At 37.7% G+C, this 24,258-nt stretch overlaps 1 protein-coding gene across 1 annotated transcript in view; it reads right to left on the bottom strand.

The window, feature by feature from the left end:
- ADAMTS20 (ADAM metallopeptidase with thrombospondin type 1 motif 20) overlaps positions 1-24,258 on the bottom strand; it is a 195,643-nt gene that overhangs the window by 154,410 nt on the left and 16,975 nt on the right. Inside the window, exon 3 of the mRNA XM_004274437.3 lies at positions 23,681-23,843. Within this exon, the coding sequence (XP_004274485.2) occupies positions 23,681-23,843 (163 nt within the window). The remainder of the gene's footprint in view (positions 1-23,680; positions 23,844-24,258) is intronic.

Genomic DNA, 24,258 nt, shown 5'->3' on the forward strand with positions numbered 1-24,258 from the left:
TGCCTCTAACTTCATTCAGGTCTTTCTCACTTTAGAGCAACACTGCTGGAATCATAAATGCAAAATAAGAATCAAAGAGTCTCCAAACGGTCCCACCATCTTCAATCTCTTCTCCCTCCCATTCATCCTTCATTGGTATCCAAAAAGATTAATTTTTAGAAACATCTCTTTTATCTCACCCTTATTCAAGACATTACAATGGATCCTCACTGCCCATAAGATGAAGTCCAAGCCCCTCTCCATCAGCCTACCACTAAACACAGTCATCCCCACTACCATCAAGCTATACCCTCCCTAAAGCCTGGGAACACTACTGGGTAATGTGTTCTGCCCTTTGTATGTGCTCAACAAATGTTCATGGAAAGAAGGGAAAAGGATTAAGAGAAAGAAAATGAGGATGATAGAAAGTTGGAGGTGAGATGGAGAAAAGGAAGACAGATGGAGAGAGACAGAAGAAAGGAATACACTGAGGAACAAGACAAAAGAGTTATCAGACCAGAACATCAGAGAAGGGGTAATACTAATCATGAAGTGCAGCAGCAATTCAAAGACAAGAGAGATTGCCTTTGACTCTCCTAATATCAAGTACAACATTTACTCCAGTCTCTGGGCTGAGGCTGGAATTGATACTCATGCTCTGTATTTGACCAGATGAGTAAACAAATTTTATACTTCTCCAATAGCACCTAACCATCCATTTAAAAAATGATGGCATGAAATCAAATGAAGCTTGTTCTAGACCATCAACATTTCAAACTACCTGTTAAATACCCAGTAGCACTCCCAGCTCAAAGAACTGGGTGTGCCTTGAAATAAAGGATGATCATAGCAGGTATACTGTGAAATCTAAATTATATTTTCTCATGGTTTAAACTGTTTTCTGGATCTATTAAATGTCCTATGTTGCAACCCTATTGAGTTTTCTTATTAATGCTACTAGCAGCAATAATGGCAAACATAATGCTCAGTGACTGCTTACAATGTACCAGGTACTTGTACATTTCACATAAATTATCTCTTATTATTAACAATAACTTTATAAGGTAGGTATTGTGATTATCTTCACTTTATATATGAAGAAAGTGAGGAACAGTCAAGTAAACTGCCCATGCTAACACAGCTTATAAATATAATTCCAGAACATATTTTTAATAGTAATATTCCATAACATAAACACTTATACAAATCTATAGCTCTCTGATTTGTCAATATTAGAAATCTCAACCACTATTATAGAATTATGGCACTTAGATTATGAAATATTTTATAGTGCTTTATTTAAAAGCAGTTCACAAGTTAATAATTAGAACTCCACCTACTAATAATAAATATGCGGAAGATTATGGACTTGCCTGTGACCAGCTGAAACCTGAAATATAAAAGAATCATTACGTCATTAGTCCTCATTGCATCCCTGAATCAGCTACTATTACAGTACACTTTTTAAAACAGAGATGTGACACGGGTTACATAAAATTTCAACAGCCACCAACTAACTAAGTGGCATAACAAAGAGATGAATTCATATTTCCTCAATATCAATTATTACACCTGAATTCCACATCACATGACTCTTCTAAAAGTCATATGTGGGTAATATATGCAGAATGTTAAGAATTTAGTAACCAAGGTCATAATGGAAAATCCTGCCTCCTACAAAATTAAAAGAGGAACTAGCTAGTCATAATGAAAATACGGGGTCTAGTCTTCTTTGTATTACAGAATCATAGAGTTGAGCCAAGATTTGGATATAAAGGGATTTAGCTCGAACTTGCATAGACTTGAGACAGACCTGGTACTGTCATTTTACTCTACTGGCCCTCAGAGAGAAGAAAAGAGGGCACTGGAAACCCCCAAATTACTCACATTAATCCTATATCCAGCAAGAAATTCTAGTTCCTTCGGCTATGTGTGCTGACAGGGCAAAGGGCACACTGGTCAAATATTACAGAGTAAATACCCTTTCTTCTTCCATATTCTCAAGAAGTCAACCCTAGGGGCTTACTCTAAAGGTGTAGAAGACAATTTCCCTAACAAGCTGATCAAGGATTCTTGCATAGATCAAGAGCTGAGGGACTTCCCTGGTGGTCCAGTGGCTAAGACTCGACGCTCCCAATGCAGGGGGCTCAGGCTCAATCCCTGGTCAGGGAATTAGATCCCACATGCTGCAACTAAGAGTTCACATGCCACAGCTAAAGATCCTGTGCATGCTGCAACTAAAGATCCTATATGCTGCAACTAAAGATCCCGCATGCTGCAACTAAGACCTGGTGCAGTCAAATAAATAAATAAATTAAAAAAAAAAAAAAAGAGTCGAGGGCTTCCCTGGTGGCACAGTGGTTGAGAGTCCGCCTGCCGATGCAGGGGACACAGGATCGTGCCCTGGTCCAGGAAGATCCCACATGCTGCGGAGCGGCTAGGCCCGTGAGCCATGGCCACCTGAGCCTGCGCGTCCGGAGCCTGTGCTCCACAACGGGAGAGCCACAACAGTGAGAGGCCCACATACCACAAAAAATAAAACAAAATTTTAAAAAGAGTTGAGAACAGGCACATATTCATTCATAAATTCAAAACCTTTAAGGTTATTTTTAATGGAAAGGAATACACGCCAGTTGTCTCTTTTCAGCTTTTGGCATCCCAACCTCTACACTTGATGGTTATAAAAGAGGAACACTTGTATTGCCCTTTGCATTTTGTGCCTTTTCGCATCTTCAAATCCTATCCCTTATCAGAAATTCTAAGCAAAGTGAAACTAAGACAAACTAACCAACCAACACAAATATCAGAAGAATTTAGGTTTACAATTACATATATAACAATGTGATATTCCAAACTCCTACTCCATTACTGCTTGAAAAGGTGTTTGAAAATCTTATCAATGAGTTAAATTTATACCCTAGGAACTGAACATGTAAATGAAACGTATCATTTCATTCTTTAAAGAAAAATTAGTTATTCAGAATTCATGCTGAACACTACATATCACATTGATATATAGTGAGTTTATTTTGCAAGGGTGCATGGCTGCTAAAATTAGAATATAGCATAACACTATTAAAATGGACACCAGTACGGAATTCTACCTTATCAATCTTATCTTCTTGTTTTCAGATGAGCCTTCATGGCAAGCCACTCCTAAACCATATCCACTTACTATTATTTAACAGCAGATAACATAACTCCCTCTGTTTTTCAAACTTTGCATGAGTTGCTCCTAGAGCTCAGTTTTCCCATATTATCTGACAATCTGATTCATGCGGAATCATTCCAGAACTTCCTTGAGGTAATTTTAAGTACTAACTAAGCATCCTAAAACACCTCCCAAAGTGCAAACTTAGTTCAAAGTAGGCACTTATATAAGCATTACGCCCTATTTGCTCTATCAATTCAAGTATTGATATAATACTATTTTCTACACTATTACTAAGTAACTCATTAAAATCCTAGATGAGCACTTCCTTTTGTGTTACTAACTATAATTTATGTCTTGGATATTTTTGGAAAATAAAGTTATAACTCATAAAAATCTAAAATGTAATCTAAGGTTATACTTAAACTCATTCTTTATTCCAATGCTACTCTGGTCATTACAATTTATTTCTTAAACTATATATCTACTTCTCCTGACTCTAAAATTCCTGAAACAGCTTTGACTGAAAATAGAATTCTTATATGAAATATTCTTTGAAACTTTAATATTTGCTTGAAAGATTTTTTAAAATAAGGAATATTAAAGGTGTTTTCCAAAGTAAATATAACACTGAAAAACTGAGATATAATTAAAAGATAGTCACTAAATGAATATAAAATGTTAAAAATTAAAATTTTATGTGATATCTTAGTAGATATTATGGAATCAGTTTTTACTTACATTGCTTTTGTAAAAGCTTCTATTAAGTCCGTATTTTTAGTTTTTGACAAAAGTGGGAAAAAATCCAACTTTGAAATTAGATAGATTGAACTCATATTTTCAAGCAGGTATTTTATTTTATGCTACACCTCAGAATTTAACGAATCACCACTTTCTGAAAGAATGTTTCCATCAATCTTACACAAGGAAGTGACTGTAACATCCAGGTACATTTGTATTTATGCAAAAGAAGTTGCAAACTGCAGCCTGACAGATCAGAGTGGGAAGGGAGTTTTTCTCTTCAGTTTTCTGACTCTCTTCCAAGGAAGAAAAGCCCAAGAAAGAAGCCTTCTTGGGGTAGATCCAGAGATCTGGATGTTCTCCACATGAAACAGTGTATCTGTCACTGACCTGGCCATTGGCCCAACTTTCATTCTGGAAGTAATGATCTTCACAAATAGTGGAACACAGGCTGAGACCAGCCAAGAACATGGCCCATCCTTGTGCAGTTTTCCCCTACATTTGTACTCATTGTGAGAGCAGCCCAGTCTCATGTCTCAATGTCTTTAAGCAGAGCTGCTTTTGAATGCTGCAATTCTGAATTGGATTTTAATTGCAAATAATTAGAATCTTGCACCCTCTTCATGAGGAAAGCATAATGTGACTCAACAGTAGCAAGCCAAAGATAAAAATTTACTTCACTAAGCATCTGCAGTTAAGTCATGTGTTTGGTAGACCAGAATAAAACTGTAAAATGAGCTATCTGGCTGATTAGTAATCTAATACTTCAGATAGAAAATTTTACATTTATTGCTCTCCACAAACCTATTGATTTATTGACTTCTCTCCTTTACCTGCTGAGTAAATCTAAAAGAATATCAAGTGTATAAAACAAAAATGATTATACAGCTCATATTCCATGGTCCATCATTTTAACCATTCTTTTCAATAGGCCCTCATATTGCTTGCTCTTTTCCATGGAAAAATTACAAACCATATTCATTCATGAACATAGATGAAGAAAGTCTAAAGAAAATATTAGCAAACCTAGTCTGATAAGAACCCAAGCCAGACTTGCCATTTGAGAATCAAATAACTGAACAAAGGGGGAAAATATGATCACCTTGGTACATGCAGCATAAAATGTTTTGATAAAATTCAATATCCATTCATAATAAAAGTTCTTAATAAAGCAGGTGTTCAGGGGAACTTTCTTAATCAGATAAAAATTGATTTTTCTTCCTAAGAAAAACATACATTTTGTTGTAAACATTGTACACATCAGAACAGGTCAAAAGCTTTCATTCCAAAATTGGTGATGAGGCAAGGATTTTCATCATTGCCATTTCCATTCAACATTGTTCCAGAAATCCTAGCCAGTGCATTAAGGCAAGAAAAGAAATAAAATGTTGAAATAATCTTTCAAAGGAAGAAATAAAACTGTCTTATATGATTGTTCATGTACAAAACCCAAAAGTATGAACAGATAAACTATTAGAATATATGAGCACAGTTGCTAAATATAAGATCAATATAGGGACTTCCCCGGTGGTGCAGTGGTTAAGAATCCACCTGCCAATGCAGGGGACATGGGTCCGAGCCCTGGTCCAGGAAGATCCCTCATGCCATGGAGCAACTAAGCCTGTGCGCCACAACTACTGAGCCTGTGCTCCAGAGCCTATGAGCCACAACTACTGAGCCCATGTGCCACAACTACTGAAGCCCGTGTGCCTAGAGCCCATGCTCTGCAACAAGAGAAGCCACCACAATGAGAAGCCCACGCACTGCAATGAAGAGCAGCCCCTGCTTGCCGCAACTAGAGAAACCCCACACGCAGCAACAAAGACCCAATGCAGCCAAAAATAAAATAAATTTTAAAAATAAAAAAATAAAGATCAACATAAAGTTTGCCTGCATTTTTATGTACAATAATTAGAAGATGAAATTTTAAAAATTATACCATTTACAATAGTGTCAAAACTGACGAAATACCCAGGAAGAAAACAAAGACACAAGACCTCTACAAATAAAGCTATAAAATATTAAATGGGAAATTAAGCAAGAATATAGGGATATGCCATACTGATGGATTAGAAGACAATATTAGAAAGATGTCACTGCTCCAAATTGATCTATTGATGCAATTAAATCCAATCAAAATCCCTTTTTTTCCTTTTGTGGAAACCAACAAGTTGATTCTAAAATACATATATGGAAATGTAAAGGGTAATTTACATATATCAAGGACTTGTCCTACCACATTTCAAGACTTATAATAGAGCTATACTATTTTTAGGACTATTTTTAGCTACATTGTTTTTGGTGTTGACACAACAACAGATATAAGAACCAATGGAAGAAAAAAATACTATGCAAAACAGATGGACATATAAGGACACTTTTCAGAATAAATGTTATGCTAAATGTTTTCAATTTCTATGAAACATCTCAATTAACTTTTACACAAAATAAACTTATTTACACTGCTTTTGGTAGTTTTATTAAGTCCACTATTTCTGGATTTTGACAAAAGGAATAAATCAAAGTTTGAAATTGATATATTGAGCTCTTAATTTCAAAGATTTATTTTATTTCATCTTTTATTTTATTTTATTTTATGCTACATTCCAAAGTTTAATATATCATCTTTTCTATGAAGGTTTTCACCATTGACAGGATTAGTCCTCAACAAGGAAGGCCTAAAGATAGTTCATCTAAGTCTCCTTAATAATACCTTAATTTTATGAGTTTTATTCCTGAAAATATTCTGGAACCCATTCCAGTCAGCACAACAGTTAGGGTCACCAATCATCTCTACTTTGCAAAATCCAATAATCAGTTCTAAGTCTTCATGTTCTTTGAATTCTCAGCATCATTTAGCTAATTAATCAGTCCTACCTTTTGAAAATTTTTTTCACTTGGCTTTGGGGCACACATTCCTCAGGGTTCTCTTTAATTATCACCCTGGCCTCTACTTTTCAGTCTTCCTAGTTTTCTCCTCATCTCCCCAACTGCTAAAAATCGACATGCCCCATATAGTACAGTCCTCGGACGTTTTCTCTTCTCTTTCTAATCCATTCCCTATGCAATTTCACACAAACTTATCTTTCAATACAATTTATGGTATGACTCCCAAATTATTATCCCAAGCTCAGATTCCCCTACTGAGCTCCCAACTCATAGTTTCTCTTGCCTACCTGACTATTCTCCCTTTGGATACCTAATTGGCACCTTAAATTCAAAATATCTAAAACCTAATTCCTGTTATTCCCTCCTAACCTGTGGTTCCCTCAGACTTCCCCATCTTAGCAAGTGACAACTCCATCCTTCCATTTGTTCAGGCAAAACAAACAGACAAACATAGAATTATCTGTGACAATTTTTACTGTCAACCCTCACACTCAACCCACCTATCAGCTTGACAAAACATACAGAGTGAGACCTTCAACATGGCGGACGAGTAAGACATGGAGATCACCTTCCTCCCCACAAATACATCAGAAATACATCTACACGTGGAACAACTCCTACAGAACACCTACTGAACGCTAGCAGAAGACCTCAGACATCCCCAAAGGCAAGAAACTCCCAACATACATGGGTAGGACAAAAGAAAAAACAGAGACAAAAGAATGGGGACGGGACCTGCACCTGTGGGAGGGAGCTGTGAAGGAGGAAAGGTTTCCGCACACTGGAAGCCCCTTCGCGGGCGGAGACTGCGGGTGGCAGAGGGGGGGAGCTTCGGAGCCGCGGAGGAGAGCAGAGCAACAGGGATGCGGAGGGCAAAGTGGAGAGATTCCCGCACAGAGGATTGGTTCTGACCAGCACTCACCAGCCTGAGAGGCTTGCCTGCGCCCCCGCCGGGGCGGGCGGGGTCTGGGAGCTGAGGCTCGGGTTTCGGTTGGAGCGCAGGGAGAGGACTGGGGTTGGCGGCATGAACACAGCCTGAAGGGGGCTAGTGCGCCAGAGCTAGCCGGGAGGGAGTCTGGGAAAAAGTCTGGACCTGCCGAAGAGGCAAGAGACTTTTCCTTCCTTCTTTGTTTCCTGGTGCGTGAGGAGAGGGGATTCAGAGCACCGCCTAAACAAGCTCCAGAGATGGGCGCGAGCCGCAGCTAACAGCGCGGACCCCAGAGACAGGCATGAGACGCTAAGGCTGCTGCTGCCGCCACCAAGAAGCCTGTGTGCGAGCACAGGTCACTATCCACACCTCCCTTCCAGGGAACCTGTGCAGCCCGCCACTGCCAGGGTCCCATGATCCTGGGACAAGCTCCCCAGGAGAACTCAACGGCGCGCGACAGGCTGGTGCAACGTCACACTAGCCTCTGCCGCCACAGGCTCGCCCCGCTTCCATACCCCTCCCTCCCCCCGGCCTGAGTGAGCCAGAGCCCCCGAATCAGCTGCTCCTTTAACCCCATCCTGTCTGAGAGGGGGAACAGATGCCCTCAGGCGACCTACATGCAGAGGCAGGTCGAAATCCAAAGCGGAACCCCAGGAGCTGTGCCAACAAAGAAGAGAAAGGGAAATTTCTCCCAGCAGCCTCAGGAGCAGCGGATTAAATCTCCACAACCAACTTGATGTAGCCTGTATCTGTGGAATACCTGAATAGACAACGAATCGTCCCAAATTAAGGCAGTGGAATTTGGGAGCAATGATATATATATTTTTTTTCCTTTTTCTCTTTTTGTGAGTGTGTATGTATATGCTTCCTTGTGTGATTTTGCCTGTATAGCTTTGCTTTTACCATGTGTCCTAGGGTTCTGTATGTCCGTTTTATTTATTTTTTTAGTATAGTTTTTAGTGCTTGTTATCATTGCTGGGTTTGTTTTTTGGTTTGTTTGGTCTCTTCTTTCTTTTTTTTTTCTTTACTTTTTAATATTTTTATTTTTAATATTTATTTTAATAACTTTATTTTTTTTTCTTTCTTTTTTTTCTCCCTTTTATTCTGAGCCGTGTGGATGACAGGGTCTTGGTGCTACGGCCAGGTGTCAGGCCTGTGCCTCTGAGGTGGGAAAGCCGAGTTCAGGACATTGGTCCACCAGAGATCTCCCGGCTCCACGTAATATCAAATGGCTAAAATCTCCCAGAGATCTCCATCTCAACACCAACACCCAGCTCCAATCAATGACCAGCAAGCTACAATGCAGGACACTAGCAAGCACTGACACACAACTAGCAAGAAAGGAACGCAACCCAACCCATTAGCACAAAGGCTGCCTAAAATCATAATAAGGTCACAGACACCACAAAACACAACACCGGACACAGACCTGCCCACCACAAAGACAAGATCCAGCTTCATCCACTGGAACATGTGCACTAGTCCCCTCCACCAATAAGCCTACACAACCCAATGAACCAACCTTAGCCACTGAGGGCAGACACCAAAAACAACGGGAACTACGAACCTGCAGCCTGTGAAAAGGAGACCCCAAACACAGTATGTTAAGCAAAATGAGAAGACAGAGAAACACACAGCAGACGAAGGAGCAAGGTAAAAACCCACCAGACCAAACAAATGAAGAGGAAATAGGCAGTCTACCTGAAAAAGAATTCAGAGTAATGATAGTAAAGATGATCAAAAATCTTGGAAACAGAATGGAGAAAATACAAGAAATGTTTAACAAGGACCTAGAAGAACTAAAGAGCAAACAAACAATGATGAACAACACAATAAATGAAATTAAAAACTCTCTAGAAAGAATGAATAGCAGAATAACTGAGGTAGAAAAACAGGTAAGTAATCTGGAAGAAAAAATAGTGGGAATAACTACTGCAGAGCAAAATAAAGAAAAAAGAATGAAAAGAATTGAGGACAGTCTCAGAGAATTCTGGGACAATATTAAACACACCAATATTCGAATCATAGGGGTCCCAGAAGAGAAAAAGAAAGAGACTAAGAAAATATTTGAAGAAATTAGAGTTGAAAACTTCCCTAATAGGGGAAAGGAAATAGTTAATCAAGTCCAGGAAGTGCAGAGAGCCCCATACAGGATAAATACAAGGAGAAAAACACCAAGATACATATTAATCGAACCATCAAAAATTAAATAGAAAAAATATTAAAAGCAGCAAGGGAAAAACAACAAATAACATACAAGGGAATCCCCATAAGGTTAACAGCTGATCTTTCAGCAGAAACTCTGCAAGCCAGAAGGGAGTGGCAGGACATATTTAAAGGGATGAAAGGGAAACACCTACAACGAAGATCACTCTACCCAGCAAGGAACTCATTCAGATTCGACGGAGAAATTAAAACCTTTGCAGACAAGCAAAAGCGAAGAGAATTCAGCACCACCAAACCAGCTTTACAACGAATGCTAAAGGAACTTCTCTAGGCAAGAAACACAAGAGAAGGAAAACACATACATTAACAAACCCAAAACAATGAAGAAAATGACATTAAGAACATACATATCAATAATAACCTTAAATGTAAATGGATTAAATGCTCCAACCAAAAGACATAGACTGGCTGAATGGATACAAACGCAATACCCGTATATATGCTGTCTACAAGAGACCCACTCAGATATAGGGACACATACAGACTGAAAGTGAGGGGATGAAAAAAGATATTCCATGCAAATGGAAACTAAAAGAAAGCTGGAGTAGAAATTCTCATATCTGACAAAATAGACTTTAAAACAAAGACTATCACAAGAGAAAAAGGACACTACATAATGATAAAGGGATCAATCCAAGAAGAAGATATAACAATTGTAAATATTTATGCACCCAACATAGGAGCACCTCAATACATAAGGCAAATGCTAACAGCCATAAAAGGGGAAATTGACAGTAACACAATCATAGTAGAGGACTTTTAACACCCCACTTTCACCAATGGACAGATCATCCAAAATGAAAATAAATAAGGAAACACAAGCATTAAATGATACATTAAACAAGATGGACTTAATTGATATTAGTAGGACACTCCATCCAAAAACAACAGAATACACTTTCTTCTCAAGTGCTCATGGAACATTCTCCGGGATAGATCATATCTTGGGTCACAAATCAAGCCTTCGTAAATTTAAGAAAATTGAAATTGTATCAAGTAACTTTTCCGACCACAACGCTATGAGACTGAATATCAACTTCAGGAAAAAATCCATAAAAAATACAAACACGTGGAGGCTAAACAATACACTACTTCATAACCAAGAGATCACTGAAGAAATCAAAGAGGAAATCAAAAAACACCTAGAAACAAATGACAATGAAAACATGATGACCCAAAACCTATGGGATGCAGCAAAAGCAGTTCTAAGAGGGAAGTTTATAGCAACACAATCCTACCTTAAGAAACAAGAAACATCTCAAATAAACAACCTAAACTTACACCTAAAGCAATTAGAGAAAGAAGAACAAAAAAACCCCAAGCTAGCAGAAGGAGAGAAATTGTAAAGATTAGATCAGAAATAAATGAAAAAGAAATGAAGGAAACAATAACAAAGATAAATAAAACTAAAAGCTGGTTCTTTGAGAAAATAAACAAAATTGATTAGCCAGACTCATCAAGAAAAAAAGAAGACTCAAATCAATAGAATTAGAAATGAAAAAGGAGAAGTAACAACTGACATGGCAGAAACACAAAGGATCATGAGAGATTACCACAAGCAACTCTATGCCAATAAAATGGACAACCTGGAAAAAATGGACAAATTCTTAGAAAAGCACAACCTTCTGAGACTGAACCAGGAAGAAATAGAAAATATAAACAGACCAATCACAAGCACTGAAATTGAAACTGTGATTTAAAATCTTCCAACAAACAAAAGCCCAGGAACAGATGGTTTCACAGGCAAATTCTAACAAACATTTAGAGAAGGGCTAACACCTATCTTTCTCAAACGCTTCCAAAATACAGCACAGGGAGGAACACTCTCAAACTCATTCTACAAGCCCACCCTGATACCAAAACCAGACAAAGATGTCACAAAGAAAGAAAACTACAGGCCAACATCACAGATGAACATAGATGCAAAAATCCTCAACAAAATACTAGCAAACAGAATACAACAGCACATTAAAAGGATCACATACCATGATCAAGTGGGGTTTATCCCAGGAATGCAAGGATTCTTCAGTATACGCAAATCAATCATTGTGATACACAATCTTAACAAACTGAAGAATAAAAACCATACGATCATCTCAATAGATGCAGAAAAAGCTTTCGACAAAATTCAACACCTATTTATGATAAAAACCCTCCAGAAAGTAGTCATAGAGGGAAGTTACCTCAACATAATAAAGGCCATATATGACAAACCCACAGCCAACATTGTTCTCAATGGTGAGAAACTGAAACCATTTACACTAAGATCAGGAACAGGACAAGGCTGCCCACTGTCACCACTTTTATTCAACATAGTTTCGAAGTTTTAGCCACAGCAGTCACAGAAGAAAAAGAAATAAAAGGAATCCAAATTGAAAAAGAGGAAGTAAAACTGTCACACTTTGCAGATGACATGATACTATACATAGAGAATCCTAAAGATGCTACCAGAAAACCACTAGAGTTAATCAATGAATTTGGTAAAGTAGCAGGACACAAAATTAATGCACAGAAATCTCTTGCATTCCTATACACTAATGATGACAAATCTGAAGGTGAAATTAAGGAAACACTCCCATTTACCACTGCAACAAAAAGAATAAAATACCTAGGAATAAACCTACCTAAGGAGACAAAAGACCTGTATGCAGAAAACTATAAGACACTGATGAAAGAAATTAAAGATGATACAAATGGAGAGATATACCATGTTCTTGGACTGGAAGAATCAACATTGCGAAAATGGCTATACTACCCAAAGCAATCTACAGATTCAATGCAATCCCTATCAAACTACCACTGGCATTTTTCACAGAACTAGAACAAAAATTTCACAATTTGTATGGAAATACAAAAGACCCCAAATAGCCAAAGAAATCTTGAGAAAGAAAAACGGAGCTGGAGGAATCAGGCTCCCTGACTTCAGAATATACTACAAAACTACAGTAATCTAGACAGTATGGTACTGGCACAAAAACAGAAATATAGATCAATGGAACAGGATAGAAAGCCCAGAGATAAACCCACGCACATATGGTCACCTTATCTTTGATAAAGGAGACAAGAATATACAATGGAGAAAAGACAACCTCTTCAATAAGTGGTGCTGGGAAAACTGGACAGCTTCATATAAAAGAATGAAATTAGAACACTCCCTAGCACCATACACAAAAATAAACTCAAAATGGATTAAAGACCTAAATGTATGGCCAGACACTGTCAAACTCTTAGAGGAAAACATAGGCAGAACACTCTATGACATAAATCATAGCAAAATCCTTTTTGACCTACCTCCTAGAGAAATGGAAATAAAAACAAAAATAAACAAATGGGACCTAATTAAACTTAAAAGCTTTTGCACAGCAAAGGAAACCATAAACAAGATGAAAAGACAACCCTCTGAATGGGAGAAAATATTTGCAAATGAAGCAACTGACAAAGGATTAATCTCCAAAATTTATAAGCAGCTCATGCAGCTCAATATCAAAAAAACAAACAACCCAATCCAAAAATGGGCAGAAGACGTAAACAGACATTTCTCCAAAGAAGATATACAGATTGCCAACAAACACATGAAAGAATGTTCAACATCATTAATCATTAGAGAAATGCAAATCAAAACTCAGTAAGATATCATCTCACACCAGTCAGAATGGCTATCATCAAAGAATCTACAAACAATAAATGCTGGAGAGCGTGTGGAGCAAAGGGAATCCTCCTGCACTGTTGGTGGGAATGTAAATTGATACAGCCACTATGGAGAACAGTATGGAGGTTCCTTAAAAAATTAAAAATAGAACTACCGTACGACCCAGCAATCCCAGTACTGGGCATATACCCTGAGAAAACCATAATTCAAAAAGAGTCATGTACCACAGTGTTCACTGCAGCTCTATTTACAATAGCCAGGACATGGAAGCAACCTAAGTGTCCATCCACAGATGAATGAATAAAGAAGATGTGGCACATGTATACAATGGAATATTACTCAGCCATAAAAATAAACAAAAGTGAGTTATCTGTAGTGAGGTGGATAGACCTAAAGTCTGTCATACAGAATGAAGTTAAGTCAGAAAGAGAAAAACAAATACCATATGCTAACACATATATATGGAATCTAAAAAAAAAAAAAAAAAAAAGGTCATGAAGAACCTAGGGGCAGGATGGGAATAAAGATGCAGACCTACTAGAGAATGGACTTGAGGACACGGGGAGGGGGAAGGGTAAGCTGGGAGAAACTGAGAGTGGCATGGACATATATACACTACCAAACGTAAAATTGATAGCTAGTGGGGAGCAGCCGCATAACACAGAGAGATCAGCTCGATGCTTTGTGACTACCTAGAGGGGTGGGATAGGGAGGGTGGGAGGGAGGGAGATGCAAGAGGGAGGGGATATGGGGACTATATGTATATGTATAGCTGATTCACTTTGTTATAAAGCAGAAACTAACACACGATTGTAAAGCAATTATACTCCAATAAAGATGTTTAATAAATTAATTAATTAATTAAATAAAATGTACAGAGTATGTGGCCACTTCTCACTAACTTCATGGCTATCACCCTAATTCAAGACATCATTTAGCAACATGATTACTGCAATAGCCTCTAACCCTCTTTGCTTCTGCCCTTCTGCTAGCCTTACAGCATTCCTTACAACAATCTGAGTGATCCCTTTAAAACGTAGGCTGATCAGGTCACTCCTACGTTCAAACTCCTACAGTGGTTTCCACTGTTAAAGTTAAAGCCAAAGCCATTACTGTGACTTACAATGTCCTACAGGTTGAGGTGGGTTCACCATGAACCTAAAACAGGTTAACTTCTGACCTCTCACTTATAAAGTCCCTTTCAAAGACCTTGAAGGAACCCTAGAAATTTTGTATTCACAATTTCTCTATTATTTTTCTTAAAGAAGCACCCCCCCGCCCTTTGTTTAATCTTCAGGCCCCACAACCTGGATCCACCTACAACTATAGGATCTAGCCTCCCACTACCACGCTGGCTTCATCTCCTACTACCGTCTCCCCCTCCCTCACAGCAACCGTACTTGTACAGGCTGGTCATGGTACGTGTTATGCAGCCCCAGCACCTTTGTAGCTTCAGTGAAGGAGGTACTCAATAAATATTTTATAAATGAATGAACAAATGAATAAACAAACCCATGTTAGGGTAAAATTGAGACCTCATCCTCCAGAGTTATTGATGTAGAACAAGGACCTGAGTCTCCTCTTAGCAGTCAGCCTTCTTCTCCACTTATTAAATTCAACCCCACCCCAGAACGTGGAGCAGGGAAAACCTGCCCACACACACTTCACGACGACACTCTTCTTGCTTTTTTATTGTCCTTTCTTCTCCTGGCACACCACGAGATGGGAAACAGAAAGGGCAGGCTTTTTATTTATTGACCCTACACCATACATCTTCTCTTTCCAGCTGAACTATAAACCGAGTCCTCTAGGGCTAGCAGTGGATATACTACTACAGTAAAAGATAAACAATTCAGAAATTTCTTCTATTTTCTTGTGGCACCAATTTTGAAAGTCACAACCTGAATATTAGCCTAGTCTTTCTTCTCTCCAACCCCAAAATAAAAAACAGAGGTGTGGTCAGATAATCCAAGTTTGCTAGAATATATGTGAAATTATTGAATTTTCTGACAGTGGAAAAAATGAGGTAACTGAAAATTCTGGACAGTGTTACACTAAGAATAATATTACCAGTTCTCTTTCTTGTACCATAGCCTGTATTTTAGCTATTAATAACTCAGTCCTCTACACATTCTATGTCTTTCAACATGAAGTTCAGCTACTAACCCATTAATGTCAGAAATAACCCCTTCATTCTGTATTTATCAGTTGTTGGCATCTCTTTTTGCAGTGCTCAAAAGCTCGTCAAACACAATTTTTCTAACCCCAATATCACAAATGTCCATCCCGTGTTTCTGCATGTTATGGTTTTCTCTACCCAGCATTTATTCACCTAACTTCTTACAACAGTCCCCAATTTCTCTTTGGGTATCTATCCCTGTCCATCCACTTAGTCTATAGTTACAGTTACAGTGATCTGACCCCACCACCAGGGTGGGTGTGGCTGATTACAGCTCTGTCTCCAATAACAGCAATTAACTCAGGCCAAGTCAGGTCAAACAAAATAATCAGACCCTATACCGGGAACTTTGTCTCAACTACTGGGGGAGACGACTCCCAATATCTACCGGATGGGTGCTGAGTTAAAGCCCAAACACCTAATCCAGGTTTACACTGACCTTCACGAACTTTCCCCTGCTGACCTCCCCAGCATCAGGTCATCTCACCATCTCCTGGCATCCCACAGTTTTTACTAATTACTTATAGTTCCCACATGGTTCTAGTACTGCCTCATCTCCAGGTGTTTATACATGCTGTTGCTTCCATATGAAATACTTCTCACTCTCTCCCTGACTAATCCCTACTCTTCTTTTGAGTCTCAGATAATGAGTTATTTTCTCCAGTAAGCTTCCATGACTTCCATATCTGAGTTAGGTTCTCTTTCTATGAGGCCCCAAATCATCTTCTGAATGAACCTCATCTTACACGCCTACCTGTAAGCGGTTATTTTAGTACTAACAATTCCTCAACTATTTACACAGCATTTATTATATGCATAATATAATTCAATAGTATTAGTTGCTGTGAGGAATGTAAATAAAGAAATAAAATGTAACCTTTTACTTTAAGGAGCATAAACAAAGAATCTTAAAACTGAGAGGTAGGATAACAGAGCACATAAGAAATTTTAAAACAATGCAAGACAGTGTTAATTATGTGCAGAATAAATAGAGTAGCCCCTAAATTGTAAGACATTCTATGGGACATTCAAAAGCCTGTGTTCTTAGTCTTACAAAATCATGAGTAGGTACATTAACCACAGGAGAATGAATAAGATGCTAATTATAAGTAAAATGAATAGCAATTTTTAGTAAAGCAAGAACCTGTAATAAGATACAATTAGTAAAAGAGCTAAAAACTAATGACTCCATTCACATTTTTATCTCTGTAAGTGAAGAGCATCTAAATAAACTTCTACTTAGAGCAAAGGGATTTTTTTTAAAAAAAATTTGAGGAGACACATCTCATTGTACAGGAAACATTAATGAGAAAACTTCTTAACGAACATGTGATTAAGTATGAAAGAAGCCAAAGAAAATACAAGGTGGTAGACAGATCACTGAAGAACAAGCACTGCTGTAAGAAAGGGAAAATGGAGATGTATCCAATTCTAGCAGTGAGGCTTATATTACTGTCAAGTTAAAACACATAGAAAATTTACCAAGTTGCAAAGTGACTAAAATCCCTACAAGGAATTTCAAAACAAGAAGTAGACCAATCTAAAGCAAAGACGGAAAAGTTCTTAATGGAGGTGGAAGAGAAACACACATGCACAGTACATTTCAAAGAAGGATTAATAATCTCATTCCCACCTCAACAGTAGATTTCATGAACACATGAACCAGAACAAGTTGACATCAGGATTCCTAGCAACAAACAAGAAGCTCAAATTTTACAGTGAGATGTAATCAAATCTTAACAGAAATATGAGAAGTGGTTTGGCACTATTATATTTAAGACTCTGATGTAGCTTACTCTCCAATCAGGGGTTATAACTATAATAGTTTCTCTTCTACCTCAAGAATCACAATTCTCCCCATTCATTCCCAAGCTAGTACAGAAACAACATCAAGAAAAAAAACTATGCTTCAAAACTAGAAGAATGAATCATTATTTCTACCAGCAAGATATTCTCCAGTTTAAGGATATAGTATGAAATATGTAATCCCAATACAGAGAAAGGAAGATTTTTAGAAACTGTTTAATTCTAAAGAGTATGTAGTTTTCGGGTAGTCCTTCCTGGAAAGAACTATTGTTACCACAGTTAAAATATAGAGGATTTCAGTTACCTATAGTGATATATACCTTTCAAAATACACCTGACAGACTGGATAAACATACCTTCTGGTTCCTAACATATTGGTTCCCTTCCTCATTTGCCCATTTCACACAGTTCACCCAATGTGGGAATCATTAACTTCACTATAAGTAAAACTAGATAACACAAGACTTCACAAATAAAATAGGACTTCAAAGCTCTGGGAATTGCCACAGGCCTAATAATGCAACACAAAATAAGCATCAAGTATAGCAGACTGATTCTTCTCTTTGGAATGCATTCTTAAATACACGCACATTTCACAATCATGGCAAAGCAGAGCACACAACTGGCAAAACAGGTCAGCTAATAAAATAACCCTGTACGTGTGGAACAAACAATTGTCACAGCACCACGAGGTCTTCCCCTCACAGAAAACATGCATAAGTTGAGGATGATTATAGCTCAGAATTACTCTAAGGATCAGTGACATATGACTATGAAGAGTGCTTTGAAAAGCACAGAACCATATATATGTATCTTCTATTCCATAGCATTCACAGTCTCAAAATCTTAATAGGTCAAATTTCACAGTTTAGGATATTTCTTTGGTTTGGGATGAAATTTAACTTAAGAACATTACTAGTTCAATAAGACTGAAGAACAGCCACTTAGGAAAATAGTACACTACTTTCATGCACTTTAGAATACTGATGAACAAATAAAGCAAAACAGGAAAACCTGAGTGGGTGAGGCAAATAATTTGTTATTCAAATATAAATCAGTCTTTTCTAGTTAATTGAATAAGGCTTTAAAAAGCAATACTTGTTAAGTTTCCACTACAGCATGTGCTTGATTTAAACATAAATTTGGACACCAAAAGAATAAAGGCTTCTTTTGGGGGTGCAGGCGAAGAGCGGGATAGAAGAGAGAATGGCTTCGGATTTAGATGTATTGAGTCTAAGATGCCGCCGGGACATCCAAGAAAACATCCGCATCACGCAGTTGTAAACCTGAGATTTCATCTCAAGACGAGCTGAATATAAACATTTTTAAGTTCTCTAACGTTTAAGTCAGTAGTTAAAATTAGAGAAGTACAAAAAATCACAGACTCTATAAGAAATGGTATAAACTGGTGGCCAAGAAGAGCACTTTTAAAAAATGTTTACCTTAGAAGATGGTAAAGTAACAATGACCAGGAACTGAAATGGGAAGAAAGGTAAGAAAGAAAAGCAGCAAAGATGGACGCAAAGTGTGTCAGAGAAGCCAAAGTTGATCAAGAGTGAGAAATAATGCCCCCAAATGACGTAACAGTAAGCCTGAGAGAGATGATTGCTTTTGGCAAGTAGAAGCTCATAAGAGATCTTTGAGAGAGTAGTTTTAATAAAGGGTGGGCAAATGAGTAACATCTCTATAGTCATTTCCATAAATATTTAGAAGCTTAAGCTGACTCTTAAAAATACCATTAACAAGTTATTAGTTCAAAATATTGGCCATTGTCACGGCCGTATTTACAATCCTCTCTTCCTAGATTAATGGCACCTCCTTCTCTACCCACAAATTTATAAAATGTTATAAATGTCAGGAACCTTAGAAATCATTAAACGATTGCAAACTGGCAGCCAACAGGCCAAATTCAGCTCTCATGCTTCTAACTTTTTCCCCCACTTAAAAACAATCTTAGATTTTCAGCTTCTCTGTAAGATACAAAGGATCTGGTAATAATGGTCCCACACTTCCAATGCACCTTTTGCAAGAAACATGTCTATTCCACTGCCCTAAGGACACCTCAACGTCCTAATGACACCTCACTTCACTCATTTCTGGTAACTGTGTTCCTGTATCTGTGAGGTGTCTAAGATAGAAACTCCTAAACTTGACTTAAATAGGAACCATTAAATTCATCAGCCATTCACTACCTACTCTAGGTTAAGACCCAGAGAGGTTAAGGTCTCAAAGTGAGTTAGAGAGCCAGAAGTAGAACTCTGTTCCCTGACTCCCAGCTTACTAAGTGAACCGTGGCTTCTGCTGACACTAAAGATACCTCTGGGTTTCCCCAAACACATGCCGATTAATTATCTTTAAAGGAAAGGGAAATCATCTATATCTAAATATAACTTTATTAAGAAGACAATTCTCAGACATTCACAGAAATATCCAAATTGATCACTCACAAAAAAACAAAAATCTTTACCGTACCATCAAAATTGAAGGAAATGCGTTAAGGAAATCATCCTTAATTTATTCTTTACGTGCACTTTACTTGTTTGATACGTCCTTTGTTGACAAGAGAGCTGCTTTCTTGGATTCGGTCTTTCTGCCTTCAGTCTTTTCTTATTCAAATCCAAAGTTATCTTTAAAAATAATCTGCCAGCTGAGTAATACATTATAAGAGAGGACGTCTCTGTTTTGCAAGTTCTTCATTTCCCCAGGGCTTATGGAATAGCCTACAAGACCCTGGAGCCCTTTCCGTCGGCCTGTGTGCCTTCACGGCCTCATCTTCCCTTACCACCTACACTCTCCTTCACATACATCAGGACGCTGAGGACACAAATATTATTCCCCCTTATCTAGAGGTCTGTCCTAACCAACTGCTGTAGTTTTTGTAACTGATGAGTTGGCATTAATCACAGGACCAAACTAACAGCCAAAGATGTTTATATGTCCGCCACAGTCCAGCTTTCAACAAGCACACTGAAACCGTATTACGAACCTTCCGACCACAAACCACAAATTGTGATCAGTGGTTCACTTCCTGCCCAACAGGAGACACCCTGTGTAACAACTTCCCATCACCGCAGAAACAAAGCCTTTGCCCATGCTTTTCCCTCCCTCCTTCACCTCCTGACCAAGCTGGGTGCTTCTCCATGAGACCCAGGGGGGCATGTCCCCATCTCTTGGGGACTGTAAGTAATAAACTCTTCTTTCAAAGGCAGTTATCTCTATGTCTATCTTCTCAGCATACTTAACTAAAACAAATCCCGCACATGTTTTAATATAAGCCCATCCTCCTTTTTTTTTTTTTTCTTAGAAAATACCGATAAATCCTTCATAGTGAAAATTAAATGGTTTAAATGTCACCTCCTTGGTGAAACCCAGGGCAATTTTTGTTGCTCAGCCGCTTAATCTGCTCCTAACACAGGTAGGGCAGCCTCCGCTCAGTTTTGCAATTTTTCTGTTTTTGTGTTCTTTTGTACCCATTGGGCTTGGAGAACCTAAATGAAGAGAAACACTCAAGTCTTACCCAGTTCCCTCCTTTATATATATTAAGGACTCAATGAATAAATTTGCAATGGGAGAAAGGGAGCAAGGCTCACCGGGTCCCTTGAAGAACACAGACCAGCTCTGATCCGCCTTGGAGGATAAACAACAGCAGAACCACACTTAACAGAATCCAGAGGTTTATTTTCATTCCTGTCAGGCTTTTCAGGGCTTCCCTCTCCCTTGGGTTTTAATTTTGTTACTATGTGGTTGTTTGTTCATTTCATGGGTTTTATGGGCTTGTTTTGCTATTTCCACTGGATTTTACTTAGACTAAGTCTGATGTCTACCTGGGAACCTGGCATCCACAAAGGCTTAGGTTTGGCTACCAAATATAATTCGTATGGCCTCAAGGCACATGGTGAAATCTGATGTTAAAAACAACTTACTCTAATTCATCAAGGCTGAAGTCACTATGAATTACAACATTTTAGGGTTGTAATGAATTAAAATCAATAGAAATATGGGGGGAAAATGACCTTTCCTTTTCCAATTAATCCTTTTGGTTCAAGCGCTAAATCTTTAGGCCTACCTATTTGAAGAATTCTCCTGAATGAAGGTTTACCTTTAGAATACGTAAGATTCTGCAAGTATTTCTGAACAACAATGTGTGAACTGGGGAAGAAGAAAAAAGCCTTTGATAACATTTTACTAATTACATTTATAACTCTCCATTTTTACTAACAAGATGATGATTAACAGGTAAGTATTTAGACCACTAATTGATTGCCTTTTTTAGTGATTAAAAATATGCATGTCAATTATACCTAAAAATGTAGGTAATTTAAGAACTGAAAAGAATGATACTACTTTTAACATTTCAGTAGATAAATGTTGTGGGAAATAATATCATGATTAAAAGTAAATCCCATAGCTTTCTACTTGCTTGTTATTTGTAGCTTTAAATAAATAATAAATCTAACTTAGTATAAGTTTTTTGGTTTTTTAAACAAAAGGGCCTGGCTTTTCTTGAACCATTCTCTTTCTGATAATGAACACTGATTGTGAATGCAAAACCTTGCATATCATTATGTGAAACATTTATGCATTCAGAGTGTCTACTTGGTGGCTTTCTTCTTAAGAAGCTAAACAATTCATTAAACAAGCTGCTCCTGAATGGTAGATCAGAACAAGCATAAGCTGCCTTCTGTAGAATTCTATTGTGGAGCTGTACCCATTTGTGTTTTCTTTGAAGCCACAAAAATGAAACCCTTATGCTCATATTAAAAGCATAAGAAAGGCATCTATTGTGTCAATAGATTTAAAACACGGCCTTAGACACAGTGAGAACCACTCCAAAATGGCACTCCTATAATAGCAAAGGTTAAGAAGTGCATTCCCAGGGAAAACCTTCAAAGGCCTACATATCATTATATCCCAAAACAGATGGCATCGCAGTGTTTGGAACTATAGTTTATGGACACCTACAATCTCAAATAAATCCTTTCTAATCCCACTCTTTTGTCTAGATTTTGTACTTTGATGATAACTGCAGGTGCTTTTCTCCATTCTTCATAGGGTGACAGAGTGACAAAATGATACAGTGAAGATTCATGTACATATATGGACACAACTCTTAATACAACTTCTATGCAATGTACAAGTATTCTACTAGCAAGAGACTTACACTTTATAGAAACTGGCAATTCCTAGATTCTGATCTATGATAAATCATTAGTCTGAATTTTATAGGAAATAATGAAAAAAAACACATCTCTCTCATATATTGCTGAAAATATAAACTGATAAAAACCACTTTGCAAAACAATGTGGAATTCTCTAGTATCTATGTGCATACTTTGGAAAGACTCAAACACAGGAGATGAGGACAAAAAATTTCACAGCAGCATTGTTTATAATAGCAAAAAACTGCAAATAACCCAAAAGCTCATCAACAGGAAAATGGATATGTGAACTGTGATATACTCAGCAATGAAAATGAACAGCTGCTACATGTACCATGTGGATGAACCTCAGAAACAATGCTAAGCAAAAAAGTCCCAGAAAATGATCTGCAATGCTTCCTTCATGCAAATTTAAAAGCATGCAAAATCGAGCAACATGTTATTGTTACTTAGGTTCAGTTTTTTTAATCATGTAAAATTCTGCTGAGAAAAATCATACTACTGTGACTAACAGACTGAAATAAAAGTTTTCTGATTTTTTGCTACAAATCTCGGATACAGTGGACCCTTGAACAACACGGGTTAGAATTGCACGGGTCCACTTATGTCAGTTTTTTTCACTAAATTTGTACTACAGTACTACACGATCATGGCTGTTTGAATCCATGGATGGAGAACTGAATATAAGGAGGGCTGACTATAAAGTTATACATGTATTTCCAACTGTGAGGGCGTCAGTGCCCCTATCCAACATGCTGTTCAAGGGTCAACTCTACTGAACACATTTTTGGATTCAAATTTAGTCTACAACAAAATTCTCTACAGATAATTTCTAATGGATCCTTACAGGTCAAGAAAATTTATTTAAAATATCATATATATCAATATTTAAGGAAAATATGTAAATTCTAACCTGAAAAAGATTTAAATAGTATCATACTTTTACTGTAAAGAGTTTTACTTCATAGTTTACCTGAAACTTCACAAGGCTTGTGAGACTGCAGGGAATAGTTCCTCTTTAATTCCTGTCTGTATATAAGATGTAGCTTGTTATGATCATCTTCATGTTCACTCCCATCTGCCTTCATTAAAGGTTCTAAGAAATATTCACCATCATGTGCTTTAAATGTTCCCATCTGGAAATAAAGAAAATAAAAATTAATTTTCTTCTGTCACTAAGCAGAGAAAGCACGCTGTGTCACAGGTTAACGTGAGAGCACAGAAACAAGACAGCCAGGAGTTCTAAATGGCATCAACTAAACATAATGTTTCTTTCCTGGCTCACTTCTCCCTCTTATGTATAAAGTCACGGAGACTGGATAATATTCCAGTAAACCAAGGTGAAATGACAGGTATTCCAGGTATAAAGAATAGCATAGGCAAAGGCATTAAAATGGCCAAAGGCTTAGCACATTCTAGAAGTAAGAAAGCCTCTTTGGCTTGGTCTATGTAAGGTAACAGAGTGAGACAAGACTTAAAAGGAAGGCTGGGGTCAGATAAAAGATCTTGAATGTGACGCTAGCAATTTAGAATTTGTAAGCAATGGGGAGC

Source organism: Orcinus orca, chromosome 11 (assembly GCF_937001465.1).
Source record: "Orcinus orca chromosome 11, mOrcOrc1.1, whole genome shotgun sequence".
Classification (NCBI taxonomy): domain Eukaryota; kingdom Metazoa; phylum Chordata; class Mammalia; order Artiodactyla; family Delphinidae; genus Orcinus; species Orcinus orca.